Below are 14,091 nucleotides of genomic sequence, written 5' to 3'. Positions count from 1 at the left end.
GACGCGAGTTTGCCGATAAGCTCCGCCTTCTGACCGCTGCCGCGCAAAGTGGAGTAGGGTAACCCGCTACGAAATTAAAAATTCCTTACGAATTTAAAATTTATCATACGAAATTTCTTTATTTGAAGAATTAGTTATTAATCATTTGATTGAAATTTGATTGTTATTTTATAAAAGAATTAATCTATATAGCAATTCTTGAAAAATTACGTCTTCAACCCTGTACGAAAAACTAAATGTAATTTACAATACGTTGCATATCAATACTTTAAGCCAAAATATTTAGTTGTAAGATGATTCTATTCAAACATATAAATATTAAAGACTCTAAAACTGTAGTGAATGGGCAGCCACGGCGGTCCGCTGGCCAGCTTACCCCGATTTCACCCATCCCTTTCTATTTCTTGTATTGCTATCTCGCTTTAACTCATAGCAATCGACGCCAGTGTTGTATTAAGAAAAATATACCTATATTGAGGGTAGCAAAATTGTGACTTTTAGTCTACAACTAGTGAATTGAAAAGACAATAGTTTACATAATTATATTTACGATCAATTTCAATTAGAATAATTACAATTTAACAAAATTTACCCAAAATTTATTAGTAAGTCACTAATATAATTTAAAATGAATTGTTGCTCAACATTTCTTTTAAAATTAATTATGTATGTTACTTGTTCTGGAGCTAAGTTAAGGGCTTCTTTCGCATTGAGAAAAAGGTTATCACATCACGATATTTCACTTCACTTCACGATAGCTTTTATAGTTGGATAAAATGTTTATTATTTTCAAATAATCAATATTTTCTTAACAAGGTCGAAACCAATTCAATCAAATCGTATCAAGCCCACAATTTCAAGCGTATTTAACAGGTACTAGGATATATTAATATTAATTTGAATAATTGTATTAAACTAACATGCCTTTGTATTTTTAAATGTTAAAAAAGAATAACTACTGAGTTTTTTGCCGGTTCTTCTCGGTAGAATCTACTTTCCGAACCGGTGGTAGCTTCACTTAATTGTAAAATGACGACTCAAAATTTTGAATTAAAACTGTTTAATAGTGGAGCATTCATAGATTAAAAAATGAGAATTATAATCGAAATATAAGCCATAACGTGTCAAAGACTACTAAATTTATGAAGACTAAGTAAATAAAATCTTTTAAATATAATAAAATAGCGTGGCTTTCTTAATTATAATTGAAATCAATTTGAATTCAAATAACGGCTGATTAATCATAAATGCCATTGGGGTTTCGTTCACATTGTCGTATATTTACTATTTTTATCGATAATTTTAATATAATAAATTTTATCTCTGGAAAATATAATTGCTTAATATGTTTTTTATTTACAGTTATTATTGATTTATTACTATTATTAGGTACTCAAAAAACATCTTAAGTAAAAGGGATATGGGCGTGTGATTGAAAATACTCTTATTTATAGGAATATAACATTCACGAATAAGTAAATATGGAAAAATGCCAGTTAGAGAAGTATTAAGTAGTCAGATGAGTGATTAGTAAGCTGACTGTGCAGAGGCAATAAGGTACAAATGGTACTGTAAATTAACTGTAAATATTTTTATACGGTACATTATTAATATCTAAATATTAAATCAATGATAGACCTTAAAACTTAACAACTACTAATTAATAAGAAACTAAGAATACGTTAGGTACTATTAGACTAACGTTGGTTTCTTATTTACCTTCTGTTTTTGAAGTTAGGTAAGAATAGAAAAGCGAAAACTATAGCTAATGTAAATTGAATCTACTAAAAGCTTAACATTTTTAATTGGGATTATGTCTACACACTTTCGTCTCTGAGCATTATCATTCAAATATTTATTTATTGTTTTTGATTAGTATTCTAAAATTGCTCTTAATTTTTTTTTCTTAATAAACGAAATTTATGAATATTTTCTATAATTGTTAAAATATTTATATACCTATCGTATAAAATGAAATATTTGACCCACTGCTTAAATATAGACTTTAGTTTCGGTAGGATATATTTTATATGATTGTAAATGACATAAACATTACATGATTTGACAAATTTTGAAAAAAGCTAAAAAACGTGATAACTCAAGAATGGTTCACTTTTGGATCAAGCATATGGGGGTTAAAATTATTGCAAATAGTCATCCCTATCACCTCCTAGCGGATAATATGAATAAATACAGATAAATATCAATGAATGTATGTAGCAGTCACCTCTGCGGCGTAGGGCTTTCATAAACCTTAACATATACATATCTTTGTATTGTTTACCTGTATCAAATTTTGTGTGAAAAACGAAATTAAGTGCGCGATTCCGAATGTTGACTGTGGCATACGGAGAAGCTACCTTGGACCGAAGCAACGTTTATCGGTGGTACAAAATGTTCTCAGAAGGCCGAGAAGATGTGAACGACGAAGAGCGTGCCGGACACCCGAGCACTTCAACAACAGACGAAAAATTAATGAAGTAGAGAAAATTATATTGGCGAATCGTCGAATCACCGTTAGAGAAGTTGCTGAGGACCTAAACATTGGCTCGTGCCATTAGATTTTTATCAATGATTTGGGCATGAGGCGGGTTGCCGCGAAATTCGTACCAAAATTGCTCAATTGCGACCAAAAACAGCATCGCATGAACATTGCTACTGAGATGTTGGACTCTGTCCGCGACGACCCAAATTTGTTCCAGAGGGTCATAACTGGTGACGAATCATGGGTTTATGATTATGATGTGGAGACCAAAGCTCAATCATCGCAATGGAAGCTGCCGCACGAACCAAGACCTAAAAAAGCGCCTAAAGTTCTGTTGAATGTGAAAGTTTTGCTGACAGTTTTCTTCGATTGCAGGGGCGTGGTGCATCATGAGTCCTTGCCACAGGGTAGAACGGTCAACGAGGATTATTACCTGCAAGTTATGCGCGATTTGCGCGAAGTAATCTGCCAGAAACGCCCAGATTTGTGGAAGAACTTCTTCTTTTCTGTATTAATTTTAAATGATATTGATCCAGTCCAAGTTCAAGATTAACATATCTCGTTTACACATTCAGTATTTTCATTTGTTTTATGATTTCTTTGTTTAATGGCAACTTTATGCTCTCCATCGCAAGTTCTCTGTCCATATTTTCTAGCTCTGTCATGTTTTCAAATACTACATTACCATCCGTGAAACCTAGTTCATTCAATAAATCTTAATCCACGATTATTCTCTTTATTTGTCAATCTTTGCATCTGAAGATAGATTCACAGCATATCTTTAGAGAGTAAAAGTCTTTCTGGCCTGTCCTTGTGTTACCCTTCTTTGTTACGAAAGTATTCCATTCATTATATTGAATACACATATAAATAATAAACATATATACAACTGTTTCCTGTATTCCTTTAACTTATATGTGGTTTACAGAAAAAAAACTACGGAAATCTACTTGCTTTCGTGGTTGATTTTCATCTTAGCAATTTGTTATCCTGCTTCAATATGATTTTTGTGAAAAATGTATATAAATTCATCATGAGACTAATATGCCTGTAGTTCCTTAGGTCACTTCATTCTCTTTTCTTATGCAGTATTAGGGACCGACTAACCAGTGCTTACGTGTGAAGTGAAATGGACAATGATTTAAGCACTCAAGCACACAAGCACACTTATTTTTTTGATATTGTATTGCGTTTACGATTTCTTTCTTTCTGATCTGAAAATGCTTGGTGGATCTGTATTTGTATTCAATATTGCTAAAAAAATATATAAAACCGATTATAATAGGTTTTGTATATATTGTGAAGAAGAACAGGTTTTACCTTCAATAGTGTAGAGCTTTCTTTTAAATTGTGCTGCTTCGTTTACAATATCTGAACGTCTCGATTTCATAATTTCCTGTTTATTTTTCATTTCAGATATTATTTATATTGTCCTTTTTATTTTCTAGGAGATCTTTTTTTAGTTGATATACCTGTGTTTATGGTTCTTTTTACGTTGTATTTGCTTCAAAATTTCCATAAATTTTATTTCCCAGTAAGTACCTTCTTCTGAGAAATCTGATATTTCCCTGATATAATCAACAAATTTAATTTTCCTTTTTCTCAGTTTTTTATCTAATGATTTATTGCATCGTATCATTCTGCGGTCAGTACGAGAAGAAGCTCAGGATTTTTTATTCTATAGATCTATTTAAAATGATTAAAAAAAACAATTATGGTTTGCGGCGTTTTGTGTAATTGTTTCGTTCACTCATAGTTTTTTTTGTTTGTAAATTATCTCACTTTCTCTGCATCCTCGAGTGAAATGGGCATACATCGCTTGTTCGTATTTCTATCTGTGAGTGAACGCTGTTCACAGACGACGTTCAGGTTCATGTTTTTTCAGTGTTACAAAAAGTACAAGTATTTCGACGCTATGATTTTGTCATACTCTATTTCGTGTCTCTCCCTCTTACTCTAGGATTTCTTCTTCGCTTTTGTAACATATAAGGTGGAAAATCTTCTTTAAGAGAAATATTATTATTAAGAAAGTTATCTTTCTTTTTAAATATCTCTTTTCTGCTGCTTGTTGATATTGTGACTATGAAATTTGAATTGTAAGAATAATTTAAATATAAATAATGCTGAAATATTATTTATATTTAATTTATTCTTATTTTAAAATGAGTCATAGGTGACTTAATAGTCCATTGAAATGTTACAAAATATAGGCCCTCATGAACATTTTTTTGAGGACGCAATTTTATTTCATAAACGTGTAGGGGGGGTCAATATAAGCTGAAAACCAAGTTTGTGGGGTTGGCGCCCTTGTCCCCCGCCCGCCATATTGGAAAAAGGGGTGAGAACGTATTTTTTAATATAACTTAGAAACTATTGGTCCTACATAAAATTTGTAAAGTCATAATTTGTAGCAAATTTCTTGAGCTTCAACATTTTTTGTCAAAAATTTTCTTTTTTGCTAAATAACTTTTTTTCTTTTTAATTTAGCGAAAAAATAGCTCAGTACTATTTTGTAGAGGACATTCTCCTCTTTATTTTTCGCTAGAATTTATTTTATTTCCTTTCATTTTGAACCTAGTTAGGCCGCTCCAAAGTTAACTAGATTCATGAACGTCTGGGTTATTACCCCTAAAACAATATGCTAGATATATTTTAATAATTAAGCTTATTGTAAATAATTTATTCCGGCAAATGTAACATTTATTTATACTATCTTTTTAATTCTTACTGACTCTTATTTTTACGCCAGAAGTCTAGAAATTATTGTTTCTTACGAGAATTAAGGCCGCTCATCTGACCAGTTATATAGCCCCTCAACCTTTATGTATGGAACTATCATAGTAGACAATTTGCTATTTCTTCACGCTTTTTCAGGATGTGACACAACATCAGCAGCCTATGATATAGGTAAACTAAAATTCATAACCTTATTTTTAATATTTTTACCAACTTGAGTTCGTTTTTTTGCCAAAAATTAACAAAAAACGTAAGCAGCACTATAAATTTAGACTGTATGATCGAATGCCTTAGGCTTTTTAATGTTTTATCAAAATTATGAAAATTAAAGAAAATGACACTGACATATGTTTGTGGTATTTGACGCTTTTCATATTTTCAAGTTTTTAATAAATCCACTATCATGAAATAAATACTACACCTATACGTCAAGAACGATCCTCAAAATGTTTTTAAGGCCGTGGAAAACCTTTAGGACCGGTTATAAATATTGTAAATATTTTTCTACCCAAACGGTGAATATTTCAAGTAACGACGCAATTGTTTTAAGTGATAGTTGTGTACAAAAGTTAAAACAGTTATGTGATGGTAATGTATTTATGCGACTATGTGTTGAAAGTGGAGGCTGTTCTGGATTTCAATATAAATTTGATTTGGATGATAAAATTGCTGATGATGATAAGTTAGTTGATGTATATTACACTTATTTCATCATTTTTGCTTTCAAAGTTGCATAATATCTCTTTTGTTTGATAATTTACGACATCCATTAATTCAGTAAACCAGTAATGTTTTTGTTTAATCTTTTTTTTTATGTGAGTTTTAATTGCTTCCCTTTTTTGACTTCATCAAATATTTTGAAGAAATCATATCAGTCATTAACTGTCCATTTAAAACAGACAACCATATGGCTATTATACACAAATAATAAATTAACCTGTGTTACATTGCAAATGCTTATAAAACTGTTTTTGCATTAAAATGTCGATGGTTTTGAAGCTTCAGGTTTTTGAGGTTTCTATCAAATAAAACTCATATTGCATTTTTTTTAATTCTCTGTTTCTAAAACACTTGTCAACAAACTTTGTGAATATGTTGATGGTTCTTATATATAAAGCAAACATACAGTGGCAGCGTAAGGCGTGGGCGGTGTGGGCTACCTCCCACAGCCTCGTGGTGCAAAGGGCCTCACAAAGTGTATCTTGCCCACATTAAGATCAGATCTTGCACCGCCACTGGCAACATATCTAAATCATAGTTTAAAGGAAAATAAAATGAGGTGCAAATAAATATAAATAATATCATATAAAAAACTTTTTAATTTGCCATAATTCAATAACAGAACAATATTATAATATATAAGTGTAATATTATTATTAATTGTATTATTATAATTATTCTTTAATTGCTTTTGTGCTATTAAGAGACAAGTCAGTTTAGACATAATATTTGACTGTACTTTATTATTATATTTTACTTTATGGACGTGGTATAGGGGTAAGGTACGACCAAAGAAACAATGGTTGGATTGAGAGAGACAATATTCCTGGAAAGAATGTTACTTATGAGTTGACTTCAAACAGAGAAGTTTGGAACAAAATGACATACTGTGCCGACCCCAAATAAAATTAGGATATGGGCAGGACACAGGAGGATGATAATGATCATATCTGACGTTACATTGCACCTGTATTTAAACATAATGATAAACCACATAATTTTTGTACTTCTATGTTCAGGACACATATTTGCTAAATATGTTTCAGTTATTTCATTTTAACTTTTATCTACCTTGTAAAATAATTGATATTTGAAAAGGTATTGGATCAAGCATATACATATTAATGACTGTTAGTTTTTTTTGTTGCTTTATATGTTAGGGCTATCAACATTTACTGGATAACTTAACTTGGTCATAATAACTGTTTAAATTTTTCCCTTAAAAAAATGAAATTTTTGGTCCTTTTAGCAACAAGCAATGTTCAATATTATGTTTATTTATATATAAATTTAACATAGCATGTTGATTTTTTTTTTTTATTTTTTATTTATTTGATTTGTGCCAAAATCAAATACTTAATTGTGATAATTTTAACATTATATAAAATAAAAATATAAAAATTGAATAAATATAAAATATTGAACATATACATTGAATACGTTTGAACTCATTAGAACATTTCATGGGTTTTTGTTACCATTTAGACTTGTAGTATAGACATCTGACATTGTCATTCAAATTAAAACAACATACTTTTTGATTTTCAGAGTCTTTGAAAAGGATGGTGTGAAAGTAGTAGTGGATACAACATCACTAGAATATATAAAAGGATCAACAATTGATTACCACACTGAACTGATTCGATCTGCTTTCAGAGTTGTACAAAATCCAAATGCCGATCTTGGATGCTCATGTGGAGCTAGTTTTTCTATAAAAATTGAATAGATTCGTTAAAACTAGTTACTTATTATAAGGGTAGTTTATAATAATATAATAAATAGATAGCAAATACAACTAAGTCACTTTATTTACATCGCCCTCTTGTGCTCGACTCATGTTGGACAAATATGCTAAATAACTTATTATTCAAGTGAATGTTACTTGGATTAAATAACGCAATCGGTGTGTTATACTAAAAAGTAAATTTCAGACGATGATCTAATGTCTTTTAATTTGTGTTTGTAATATTTGCAAATACATTAAAAAAATTGCTCAATTAAAGCTATGCTGGCACTCGAGGGCTAGTATCGCTTTGAATGAGCAAGTGCCATGCTAAGTAAATTAAAGCATCGGTTTTCTACACGATTTACATTCTTAAATTGTTAAACGTAGCAAATAAGTAGGTACAATGGGTGAGGTTATTATCGCTTTTTCTTAATACGAATCGTAAATTGAGCAATGTGCTGAAACGAGTAAAATCCACATCTCTTTGAATGAAAAGGAAACAGCTGTGAGATACTTAGGCGCTTCATTTACTTTTGGCGAACTGTTGGGTATGGGTGTATATATATATATTTTTGAAAGTCAGTATCATCATCTGACTTTCAAAAAAATCATCATCCTCCTGCCCTTATCCCAATTTTATTTGGGGTCGGCACAGCATCTTCCATACTTCTCTGTCAGACGTCATCTCACAAGTAACATTCTTTCTAACCATATCGTCTTGTACACAATCCATCCACCGTTTCTTGTATCGTCCTCTACCTCTATATCCATCCACATCCATGCTCAATGCACCTCCCTCTCACAATATGTTCCTCATTCCTCCTCATTACATACCATGATAGCCGCCTTCCACATAACTTCTAGGCTATCGGTGTCACTTTCAAAACTTCCTCCTTCCTACCTTCCCTAGGTACATGATGCCCTGTACATAGCATATTTTTTCAAAGTCAATAATGAGAACGGATATCAGGTACCTACTAATAATATCAAGTCAAATAAAGTGAAAGATAAATCGGGGAAGTTGTTGTTGCGTACGCATTTCAAAAACAAACAAAACTCACTTGCAACTTGAGTTAATCATGGTGTAATTTGACTGATTTGTTAGTTTGTGGAAAGTTAATAAGGCTCGACGTCTGAGGTTCGAGACTAGGTAGAGCCCTAAAAGATAATGGCGCGTTTCTATTTCTATAATTTAAGAGTATGCCTTCTGGCGTTCTATTATATATTATGTTATATTTCCGGAAATTAGAGTATAAACTCATGTTAGACTTATTATTATAAGAATTACTGTAAAAATAAAGTACCTACCTACCTAGTAAAATACAGTACAAGGTTTTACAATAAGCATAGTTTGAAACTTAACGTTAATTATATGCTATTCTATACGCAAAAACAATAACATTCTTAAAATTCAAATGAAAGTGTACATGATTTTGTATATTTTATTATAACCAATATCTATATAATAATGACAAGATTTATTAAAAAAAATATCTCTGTTTAAAAAAAAAACTCTTAATTATTATTTATTCAGTGAGACTGTGATGCATTGAAAGCCCAGACGTTATCAAGTTTGGCTTTTGGTAAAGTGATCGTAGTTTCATTTTTATTAGGGGAATTGACAGCAGATCTGAAATATAAGAAAAATATAGATTGACACAAATATAAATAATCAAAGATTATTTTTAAAGCTTTAAACTTGTACTCGCACTAAACATTTCAAAAGTTTACCGTGGGTTCTTTAACCAGATTTCCTAAGATCTCAGCCCTAAGACAGGAATTTTGGTAAGAAACATCAAAAACTATTCTATAATTCATACTGACAGCGTTATTGTATCCCCACCGTGCCAGTTAACCCGTTAACTCAGATACGAATCAAGACCTTTTGTTTTATAAGTTGAACTTTTTTAAAATAACCATGTACGTGAGTGAACGACAATAACTTTCTAGAATAATATTAATTGAAGAGCTTTATGTGCTTGTATAAAAATATTCGTTTGTCTTGTGTTTAGATAATCGTGAACAATGATGTTCTAGTAAACAGATATGTCTTTAAAGCGCATAAAGTGAAGACTAGAAAACGTCCTAATTGGGACGTTTGCCTTCAGTCGTTTTCATCATAATTATGCCAGTAATACGTTTTAATACATCATAATTATGTAGTAATACGTTTTGCGTAATTAAAACATCTAGTTGTCCCTTTTACTTATTGTTTTTATCAAGCTATCCTTTTTACTTGTAACGAAATGTAAAGTAAACGGTCCCCGGCGCGGCACACTTTTTTCTGTTGTTTAGTATGGGTATAACATATCTGTTTATTAGAATATCATTGTTCACGATTATCTAAACATCGTGAAAATAACCTATAACTACACTATTATGCGCTATAAAAAAGAAAAGTCGTATTAATATATTTATACCAGAGATTACACATAATATCTTTGTTGTACTATTTATAGCTGGGTTCGATAAGAATATTTAAAATTGACACAAAATAACAACTTGTATTATATTGTAAGTGCAATTCGGTTCTTTATACATTATGCTATCAAAATATAGGCAATATTTTTAATTTATTGAGTATCTATAATCTTCCAATAAATTAACTAATTTTAAATATTAGATAACTTACTGCTGCAATTCCGCATTAAAAGGCAAAGCATCGTTGATTTTCTTAACATTATGTGGAGAGTAGCGATTGTAGAAGCCCCAGATACTATTCATCAGCTTGCTATTGTATTTTAAAGGGGTAAGCTCCATTACTGTAAATAAAAAAATAAGTAGGTATTATCGGTAAGTATGATTTTAATGGGAAAATTACTCCGTCTCATGTTATGTTCAATAAAATTTTAGAATAATCGAATAATAATATTTGGAAACAACCGACGCCTGAGTAAAAAAAATTATTAAAATCTTAGTATAGTGTATCTGCTATCTGCTGTCATGTATAAACAGCACCTTTTGTTTATAGGATCAAAAGTGAAATGTGTGAGACTATACTAACTCATTTTTTTAATGTTTAGAATATAAATGTTTTATTTCAGTAAGCAGAAGGGCATATCAGCTGACCCTCGATAGTCTGCCCCGACAGTTACCAGGGTATTACGAAAATACCCGTACAATCTAAAAGGCGAAACTCTTAGATATCAGACCTTTAATGACAAGTCCGAGAGAGCACAATACGTCAACATCTTTTTTTTGTAAATAAATCAGAGTAAAATATTTATATATTTTGTAAACATCAATAAAGACTTCATCCTTCCGTATAGGTATATGTTGGATATGATACTATAAAAATATCGGTAATATATTTTGTTCATTCTCTTTTTATTGCTAGTATCTGAATCAATAGGATATATTTTCGTCCAATTAATAAAAAAATTTAGATGGTAATAGTAAATCTTACGTTTAGTGTGAAAGTATTTTTGCGGTTCCACTCCTTTCTTGATATTAGAAACTTTCATATCACGTTGAGTTTCACGAATTCGTCCAGCTGAAAACGCTGATGGAGGTATTGAAGCCATAGTTTCTTCACACGCTGAAAATATAGTTATCGATATTTCATTTTATTACATCGAGAAACATTATCACCATTACAGCTATAATTTGATTCATCCATATGCGAGTATTATTTACAACAATCATGAACAGAATTATCATGGTTTAAAATATACAGCGATAACAACGAATAAATATTTATCGTTTTTAAAGTTACTGTTTGAGCTTTTTTTTTTTTTAAAAAAAACTATTATCAATTAACGTATTTAGTAAATCGATAAATTACATGCTTACCTTTACACACTGTAAAGAATATGGAATTAAATTTTATAGTTTTGAAAAGTTCAATCTTTACAAAGCCTGAGACAGGGTTCTTATGGAAATCGGTGGGAGAGAACAAATAACTAGCGCCAGACAGCACCATGAAATCAATTAAAGTCGAAATTTAGACGGAATCAAAATACTAGGCAGCCGCCGCAAACTTAAGCGCACAAAGACAAGTGGAACGATACGAGTCTGAGATAGCACTGCTCAAAATGGCTGCGAAGTGACCCCCTCGGTGTTATCGGTGTCTAGCATTATAATAGGTCATTTTAAGATAACGTCAAATTTACGTCCACAATATGGAGTAACTAAGAATGTTTATTTGTTAATTTTATGTTTCATCCTTTTACCTTATTTGTTTTAGTGTTATATATCTATTACTTATCTAGTGACATATTTATTTACTGTTGTTATATTACTTTTGTTCGGCGTTTTTTCATTAAGCTTAATGTCAAACATTTTATTATACATTGAAGAAGGAAATAAATGAAAAATTTAAATATTTTTTTTTAGAAATAAAGCATTCCGGTTTAAAAGAGTGAAGTCAGTGTACGGAACCTACAACACTTTCAACTTTGTTTTGTCAAATAAGTTATGTTATACTCAAACATGTCATACCAGTGATCAAATTTGAGAAACGATTATATAATTAGGTACATCAATTTTCTTTCCTTTCACTTCAGTTCTTAGCAATAAAATAAAATAATGAGATATTGTATCGCGTGTAATATCTTGACCTGCGGGTCCCTGATCTAATTTGGTTTCGACTTGAAGATAACTTACAAGCAGTGACCGTCTGTTAACACCGATAAATTATCTTAAATGTATCTTAATAATTCTTTATAAAAGATTCGTGTTTTTGTATCTGTATGCAGAATTCAAAGAGTTGGCTAGTTAAATACTTAATTTGTAACAGTGCCAATTGCCAAAAAAGGCGGTTGCAAAATTTCATTAGTCTATATTTAATTATAAATTAATAAATTGGCTGTAGACGCAGCTCACATCCTATAATAAGCATAGTGTGTAGGCACTGGTCATAAATAGGTAGGTAAACAATAATTTATGGCTGGTGAGTGAACTTTATCAAGCCGAGGAAGTAACGTTAGCGTTTACATAACTATTATTATTTGAATAAGACTAAATTTAAGAAACTACTTTATATCGTAAAATGTTTTGTCCTAATCTACTTTTTCAGTCTGTTAATAATCTGGTATGAATTATTATATTCTTTTAGAACTTTACTTCCGTAACTGCCGATTGGTCATTTAATTCCATTTAAATTATTACACTGACAACAAATACTGATAAAAGTAGACATTTAAATGATGTTCTTGGTTCACATTTATCATTGTTATTGTTCAGAATCTGGATATGTATTCGATTTTTTACAGCACATGTATCGTAAACAAATAATTAACAAAGTCAAGATAGGCGTATCGAGTGTATTTTTAAGTTTATTAGATTAAGAAAAATGTACCGATCAAAACAATTTATCAACCATCAATTTCATATAAATTACGCTTACCCATAAAAAAAAATTTTTTTTTGCTAAATTTAATAACGCTTTTAATATAGACCTGTTATAAAAACATGACAATTTCTAAATTAAACGGTTTCGTCGTTAGTCAGTGATCTTTAATTGTATTTTTACTTACCTAAGTTTGTTCAATTTTGTTTGAATGTATCCAATATAATATGGTCTTCAGCTCGTCCATATCCATATAAGTACGTTCGTACGAACATACCTACATGTAGGATGTTCGTTACTTTGCCCCCATCCAGGGCCGTATTAACGATCTCGGGGCCTTTAGGCAATGTGCGTCGTAATGGGGATCCTCTATCCATTCCTAAATTATATATTTTCTACATAATTTCAGATGATTATATATGATTACGTATCTTTACTATATCACGCAGATTTGCCATAATGCGTACCTTACATAATTTTAACCTTCCATAATTTTTTAACAATTATATTAACCTAGGCGCACCTAAGCAGGGCAAACTTTGTAAAATAAGGGATTTAAATTCATTTTTGACCGAATTGTTGATGGTAAATATTTGCAATGCCTTTTGGCTAATCCGGCTCTGTCCCCACCCTCTAGAATAGAATTATTTGTGGTAAAAGTAAGATTATACATTATATTTGTATGAAATAAACTCATTTCTATTATTATAGTTTTCATTAATGTTCGAGTATTTCAGTGCCAAATTTAGAGGATGGTATCGGGCGCGATCATCGCGGGGTCTCCACGAGAGTCTTCCTTATCTTCTTTTTTTATGGAATAGGTTGGCGGATATATAGTCATATATATAGGCATATAGTCCACCTCATGGTAAGTGGTCACCATCACCCATAGACAATGACGCTGTAAGAAATATTAACTATTCCTTAAATCGTCAATGAGCCACCAACCTTGGGAACTAAGATGCTATGTCCCTTGTGCCTGTAGTTACACTGGCTCACTTACCCTTTAAACAGGAATACAACAATACTGCGTACTGTTGTTTAGCCATAGAGTATCTGACGAGTGGGTGGTACCTACCCAGATGGGCTTGCACAAAGCCCTACCACCAAGTATATTCTAACATTCATTTTTGT

General features: G+C 31.1%; 2 protein-coding genes across 2 annotated transcripts; one reads left to right on the top strand and one right to left on the bottom strand.

Moving 5' to 3' along the window:
• Positions 1–5,563: 5,563 nt before the first annotated feature.
• LOC124536878 (iron-sulfur cluster assembly 2 homolog, mitochondrial) lies at positions 5,564–7,736 on the top strand. The gene is made up of 2 exons (XM_047113529.1): positions 5,564–5,903; positions 7,490–7,736. The coding sequence occupies exons 1-2, from the start codon at positions 5,668–5,670 to the stop codon at positions 7,665–7,667; spliced, it is 414 nt and encodes a 137-aa protein (XP_046969485.1). The 5' UTR covers positions 5,564–5,667; the 3' UTR covers positions 7,668–7,736.
• Positions 7,737–9,095: 1,359 nt separating this feature from the next.
• LOC124536877 lies at positions 9,096–11,712 on the bottom strand. Its single transcript, XM_047113528.1, has 4 exons — positions 11,460–11,712; positions 11,074–11,205; positions 10,300–10,429; positions 9,096–9,297 (listed from the first exon to the last, which is right to left on the bottom strand). The coding sequence occupies exons 1-4, from the start codon at positions 11,587–11,589 to the stop codon at positions 9,198–9,200; spliced, it is 492 nt and encodes a 163-aa protein (XP_046969484.1). The 5' UTR covers positions 11,590–11,712; the 3' UTR covers positions 9,096–9,197.
• Positions 11,713–14,091: the final 2,379 nt, after the last annotated feature.

The sequence above is a fragment of the Vanessa cardui genome, chromosome 17 (genome assembly GCF_905220365.1).
Source record: "Vanessa cardui chromosome 17, ilVanCard2.1, whole genome shotgun sequence".
Lineage (NCBI taxonomy): Eukaryota > Metazoa > Arthropoda > Insecta > Lepidoptera > Nymphalidae > Vanessa > Vanessa cardui.
Note: the sequence above shows the minus strand (reverse complement) of the source record. Positions and strands in the feature narration are given on the sequence as shown.

What these genes read in the sequence shown, in the direction of transcription:
- LOC124536878 (XM_047113529.1), top strand. Translation starts at nt 5,668, where the DNA reads ATGTTTTTAAGGCCGTGGAAAACCTTTAGGACCGGTTATAAATATTGT. An exon ending in AAAATTGCTGATGATGATAA is followed by an intron (nt 5,904 to 7,489) that starts GTTAGTTGATGT and finishes TTTGATTTTCAG; the next exon opens with AGTCTTTGAAAAGGATGGTG.
- LOC124536877 (XM_047113528.1), bottom strand. Translation starts at nt 11,589, where the DNA reads ATGGTGCTGTCTGGCGCTAGTTATTTGTTCTCTCCCACCGATTTCCAT. An exon ending in ATTCTTTACAGTGTGTAAAG is followed by an intron (nt 11,206 to 11,459) that starts GTAAGCATGTAA and finishes CTATATTTTCAG; the next exon opens with CGTGTGAAGAAACTATGGCT. An exon ending in TTTAATGCGGAATTGCAGCA is followed by an intron (nt 9,298 to 10,299) that starts GTAAGTTATCTA and finishes CTTATATTTCAG; the next exon opens with ATCTGCTGTCAATTCCCCTA.